The sequence below is a fragment of the Arachis ipaensis genome, chromosome B02, assembly GCF_000816755.2.
Source record: "Arachis ipaensis cultivar K30076 chromosome B02, Araip1.1, whole genome shotgun sequence".
NCBI classification, from domain to species: domain Eukaryota; kingdom Viridiplantae; phylum Streptophyta; class Magnoliopsida; order Fabales; family Fabaceae; genus Arachis; species Arachis ipaensis.
The window spans coordinates 43,981,892-43,988,391 of NC_029786.2; the positions used below are offsets into that span (position 1 = coordinate 43,981,892).

The following is a 6,500-nucleotide window of genomic DNA, read 5'->3' on the forward strand; positions in this document are numbered from 1 at the left end:
GAGCTCAGTACCGCGACGGATTAGTCCTTGACCTGCCGGGTTGGGGGATACCGTGGGAAACCAACTCTAAAAAATTTATATTCCGGGGTAAAAACACTAGTAATAAACAAAATGTACCCAGTTACCAAAAAAAAAAAAAAAAAAAATGTACCCCGAATTTACAGTTGAACTATTGCTCATTAATTGACAATTTAGGCCTCCTTTGGAGACCAGCCTTGCCTTTTTTCTGCAGCCCATACCGAAACACCTTGTTCATTCACACACTTGAAATTCGAATTACAATTACACTTTACAGTTAAAAAAGCAATCGAATTTTCTATACACATCAAGAAGACTCCAAGACATTGGCATTTTACATTAAGATGTCTTCAGTATTCCCGAACTCATCAAAGATTCCCTGAAAAAAAAGCACAAAACAAAAGGAGCAGAAAATTACGCGCTTGTGTCAATTTTTCGCCTAGTGTAAATGGCATGGCATTATAGAATTTGTAAGGACAGTTAACGGTGGGTAGCTAAAGGATCATAACAAGACATGGAACTTGTTATCCTTAATTCACTAGTAAGTCGTATAGGAATAGTTTTAGGTTTTCTAGTAATACCCGTTTCCAGTGGTTTTAGCTGTTCATTTTAATTATATATAAATATATAATATTTATGATTGAGATGAATAGCTAAAACTATTGGAAAATCAGTATTCTTGGAATATCTGAAAAATTTCCAGTGGTATATATTGTAAAAGCAACATAAACCCGAAAACCGAAGGGCAAACCAAATTAGGTGTCTCCAAAAGTTGAAGCTCCCGTTTAGCTTAAAATAAAAGAAAGAAAACGAAAGGAAAGAAAGAAAAGGTAAATAACTGAGTAAAAGAGAACCGATTTGCTTTGAAATATGGACATCCTATCTGTTCACACGCTTTAGGTGGCTAAAGCTGGTATTGATTGGCCTGAACAAATTGGTGCATAAATATACTCAAAATTAGGACCCATATGAAACGTGAATAAAATGGTCGTCACTATTTTTTAAGTTTTGTGATTAAGAGGATTGAGTACAACAAACGACATAGCCACACATCATATGGTGTTCACCACGCAGAAGTTATCAAATTGACAACAGACTTAGGCACTTTTAGGTACCTCTGATAAGTACACTTCCTAATTCAGTTATGTACTAATGTTGAAGACTTCTTTATGTATTCTCTCATGATTTTTGATACAACCTCTCTAAGGATGGATCATAAAATGACATTAGAAGTGCATATCTACCTGATGAATGCTAGAGGGTTATCAAAATTTATTGGTTTTGGCCATTAGTTAGCCATTAATATTTAAAAGTATGGAATAAAGTACGTTGTTGGATTACTAGACTAAAGGAATTGAATTGATAACTAAGTGATGGCCAAAAACAATAAATTCTGATAGCCTTCTAACATTTCTCGACCAACATTTATAAAGCTATCCCTAATACATTCATTAGAATAATGTATTGGAATTTATATGTATAGAATTATAGACATACGATATTTCAATAATTTATTAGAAAATTAGAAAATAAAACTGTAATTATATTAAAATCTGATTAAAACTCCAGAATTCTGGGGTGACATTGCAAGTTTGGTATAAGAAGTTTTGGAGAGAAAGCCTTTGAAGGATTTAATATAGTTCACAAGTATTATTATTCGGAGGTCAAGAGTTTTTGGTGACCTTCCATAACCTCTCTTTTCTAGGTTTTCATTCAATTTTATTTGACCGTACATTTTTATCCCTACTAAATTATTGTACTATTTATAAAATATACTAATTCCAATAAATTATTTTATGAAAGAATATATTGTAAAAATATATTCTAAGTCCTCTATTGCCCTTCTTTTATATTTCAAACCCTTGATCAAGAGAAACTTATAAGTCCTGGCTTTACTTTCCCTTCCTCCCCTCCAAAGCTTTCCTTTTCTTTTTGCAAGCTTGCAAACACACCCCAACTTGAAAAGAGGAGTTTTGGAAGATTTAGAGGTTTAATAAACCTCCCTCCAACAAAAACATTTTCCTCCAAATAATTAAACTCGTGAACTAGATCAAATGCCCCCAAGCCTTAGACTACACACCTACACCAAACTAATGAATTTACCCTGAGTTGCTTTAATAACACGAGTAATATTGTTAACGCAATTCTACAAGAATAATAATAATAAAAGAATAATTCCTCATGGCCCTTAGACTCAACTAAGCCAATCCAAACTAACTACTACTTTATCCACTCCAAAGTAGGGTATCTGAATAATAACCAATCATGGAGACTTGCTATAAGCAAAAGCCGTTTTGGGTCTACAATAGTAACGTGGAAGGGTGCAACCAAAGAAATTATGAGAACTAGTGCAGATAAAAATCAATTGAAAGTGAAACCACAAGACGGAATATCTACCACCAGCATCATATCTCTAACATACACACAAGGTATCTAAATCCACAGGATAAACTTTACCAATTCTTTGTTTCACACAGGATGCAATTCAGGAATCGACCTTAGGGAGGTTTTACGTAGTGAAATTTCTACTCGTATTTCAGACCAATGCATTCTCTTTTCCCTTTTGTGAGAGTTTTTTTTCTCACTTTTTCTGTGTGCAAATGATCAGATTTAGAAATCTTTTATTGGATTTTACAATATTTAGAGAGAAATTATCTATCATCCTAAAAATCTTTATTTTTTGCAAAATAAATAAAGTAAATGGTCAAATTAATCCATCAAAGATCGCTCGTTCTCCAAATTGGTCTCCGAAATATTTTTTTAATCAAATTCGTCTTTTAAAGATTTTAAATTAGTCATGTTAATCCTTCCACTACTTTCTTTATTTATGGTGTCAAAATTTGCTAATATGACACGGTAAGTGACATCCCAACACACACCTAAGAGTCTTAATTGACTATTAAGATAATAAATTTATGAAATTAGATAAAATCAAAACTTAAAATTGAGAAGAAAATTTGAGGCATTAGAATCACTCAATTTGGGTTTATTTGATCTAATTTCATAAACCAATCATGTTAATAGTCCAACTAGGTGTGTGTTGTGATGGTAGTTAACATACCACACCAACAAACTTTGACGCTATTAGCCATGAAAGTGACGAAGATACTAATATGACTAATTTAAAATTTTTAAGGAATGAATTTGATTAAAAAAATGGGTTAAGTACGATTTTGGTCCCTAACGTAGAGGCCGAAAATTTATTTCGTCCCCGACCTTTTTTTCGCTACAAAATGGTCCCTAAAGTTTAACTTAGTTTCAAAATCGTCCTTCGGACGAAAACACCCTCCCCTTCTTCCCCAAAATTAACAGAAGCAGAACCAGAAGCTGAAGTGAACCCAGAAATTGAAGCAGAAACACCAATGAAACAACAACAACAAGAAGCACAACAACAACAATAACAACAACAAATAATGGAATAAGAAGAAGAACAACAACAAAAGCAACTAGAAGCAGAAGAACAACAACAATAATGAATAATGGAAATATCAAGAAGAAACATCAGAAAATCATCATCATCATAATGAAGAACCCAAATGCAGAACTCAAACTCAGATTTCGCACACAACCACCACCACCACCTCTTGGACGACGACGAACACGAGAGCACGGGCCAGACGAGGGCGAGGGCCAGACTAGGGCGCGGCGCTGCGAGGTCGAGGTGCAGCGAGACGAGGGCGACAATGAGGCGACGACGACGGCGAGGGCGAGGGCGAGGAGGAGGAGCAGGAGCGGTGGCCCTTCCCCCTTCCCTTCCCTTCCCTTCCCTTCCCCAAACCAAACACCCCCGTGATACCCTTTTCCCTTCCCCGTTTAACCCATTTTCTTTTTCTTTTTTTTTTTAATTAGGAGTATTTTTGGAATTAAAATTAATTTTTTTACTTAGGAATATTTTTGGAATTAAAATTAAAAATTTGATAAGAAGGACGATTTTAAAACAAATTAAAACCTTCGAGACCATTTTATAGCAGGAAAAAAAAAAAAAAAGCCAGGGATAAAATAAATTTTTGCCTCTAACGTAGAGACCAAAATTGTACTTAACCCTAAAAAAATCTATCAATAACTAATTTAGAGAATGAATAACGTAATGACTAATTTGACCATTTCCTCAAAATAAACAAGTATTGGCTGCTTTTTACTTATGTTTTCAAGCTATTCAATGAAATTGGATATGCTCTATTCCACAATTAGGAATTAAAAATATGATTTGATAATTAGGGAAGGAAACATTAAAAATAATTAATAGTAAAAATGATGACACTTGCATCAAAGATAAGATCATAAGAAAAGAATATTTGACAGTAATTTGACATAGCATGCTTAAAAAAGTACTTACCGATGTCAATTCAGTCCCGGAAAATGACATCATCAGCGATTTCCATAAGCGGCGCGAGACACTCCGGCGAGAACTTTCTCGCGAAGAGGAACGGGTAGCTCGAATTTGACACTCTTAGCCGGCGAATGAGCCCCGGCGATACCTCCGACGGCGTATACAGATGAGGATGCCCGTCCCAGCAACCGGTCCAATTAACCCTTGTGAGTGTGAATCCGGTGCACCCCTTCCTGTCCTCCATGGACAGCAGCGTCGGAAAGTAGTGCTCCTCTGGGTAACATGGCTCCTCTGTCACGCATGGAAGCCGGAACTTCCTCCACAGCTTCTTGTCCCTCACCACAACCGCCGCATGCTTCCGGGTCAGGACAAAGAACTGTGACCCGACCCGGAACTCCTCGTACGGCACTTCCGGCAGCATGGCGTTTTCTCCACGAGCTACATACCTGTCATACAGGTTGGTCTCGTTGGAGAGTATCTCTATGAAACTGGAGTGGATTGAGTTGCAAAATAAGTAACTGTAAACGAATTGAAAAGACAAGAGAGGAACACAGTGTTGGGAGACGAGGGCGAAATATTGGTTGTGGGGATCGTCGATGAGGGCGGATGCCAAGAGGCGGCGGGCGGCAGATATGAGGGAAGGCGAGGCGCGGTTGGTTTTCTTGGAAGGGATGAAGCGGCGTCGAAAGACGCCGCCAGGATCGGCGACGGTGGAGGACGGGTCCGCGTGGATGTAGATGTTGAAGAGATGGCGATGCCCGGAGAAGAATTTCTCCCACAAGGGGGCAAAGGAGAGGTTGGAGTTTGTGAGGAAGAGGAAGGCAATTTTGGGGTTGTTTGTGGTGGTGGTGGTGGTGGTGTGAGCAGCGGTGACGCTGGCGCGGCGGAAGAGGGTGTGGTCGTGAGTGTCGGAGGTGAAGGGGAGGTAAGAGGTGGTGAGGAATTGTGGGGAGAAGAGGAGGACGAGAGGGAGGGAAATGAAGAAAGTGAGGGAGACAAGTATGGGCGATGACAACATCGGAAGGTCTGTGTTTGCTTGATTTTTTGTTCGCTTGGTTTTGGTTGGTTGTGGTTTTGGTCTTTTGGACTGAGGAAGTGTGTGTAGTGTGTACTGTAGTGTGTGTGAGTGTGCGCTGAGATTTTGAGGTCACAAGATTACGACCAGGGTTGGCAGGGAACAGAAGAGACGCTGGAATATGTGGCTTTTGTAGAATTTTTCACTTTGTTTTCTTGCCTTTTTCTTTTGTTTCTTTTGGTTTTCTAGAAATAATATATTATTTTGTTATTCCTAAACATCTTTTTTAATATTAAAGATATCAACAAAAGAGGACCATCACCGAAAAATAAATATTAAACATAACGAATGAGGGATAATATTTTCCTTTCTCGCTCAATTGTAATCTCAACTTTTTATTACAACTTCGCACAACTAACCAGCAAGTACACTGGGTCGTTCAAGTAATAAACCTTACGCGAGTAAGGGTCGATCCCACGGAGATTGTTGGTATGAAGCAAGCTATGGTCACCTCGTAAATCTCAATCAGGCGGATATCAAAAGGTTATGGAGTTTTCGAAATTAAATAAGAAGTAAACATAAAATAAGAATAGAAATACTTATGTAATTCATTGGTTAGAATTTCAGATAAGCGTATAGAGATGCATTCGTTCCTCTGAACCTCTGCTTTCCTGCTGTCTTCATCCAATCAATCTTACTCATTTCCATGGCTGGCTTTATGTAAGGACATCACCGTTGTCAATGGCTACTTTTGATCCTCTCTGGAAAATGGTCCGATGCGTTGTCACTGCATGGCTAATCGTCTGGAGGCATCACCCTTGTCAATGGCTGCATCCCATCCTCTTGTGAAAATGGTCCAAATGCTCTGTCACAGCACGACTAATCATCTGAGGTTCTCGATCATGTTGGAATAGGATTCACCCTCCTTTTGCGTCTGTCACTACGCCCAGCAATCGCGAGTTTGAAGTTCGTCACAGTCATTCAATCCCAGAGTCCTACTCGAAATACCGCAGACAAGGTTTAGACTTTCCGGACTCTCATGAATGCCGCCATCAATCTAGCTTATACCACGAAGATTCTGATTAAGAGATCCAAGAGATACTCATTCAATCTAAGGTAGAACGGAAGTGGTTGTCA

The 6,500-nt window shown here is 38.3% G+C and overlaps 1 protein-coding gene across 2 annotated transcripts; it reads right to left on the reverse strand.

Moving 5' to 3' along the window:
• Positions 145-5,538, reverse strand: LOC107625264. Of its 2 annotated transcripts, XR_002357385.1 has the most exons (3): positions 4,355-5,538; positions 858-943; positions 145-397 (listed from the first exon to the last, which is right to left on the reverse strand). XR_002357385.1 is itself a non-coding variant. In XM_016327858.2 (2 exons), exon 1 carries the CDS (start codon positions 5,364-5,366, stop codon positions 4,365-4,367), a length of 1,002 nt encoding a protein of 333 aa, XP_016183344.1. In that variant the 5' UTR covers positions 5,367-5,534; the 3' UTR covers positions 145-397; positions 4,355-4,364. The 2 variants fall into 2 exon arrangements, 1 of the variants encoding a protein (XP_016183344.1); XM_016327858.2 differs by lacking the exon at positions 858-943 and having other exon boundaries at positions 4,355-5,534.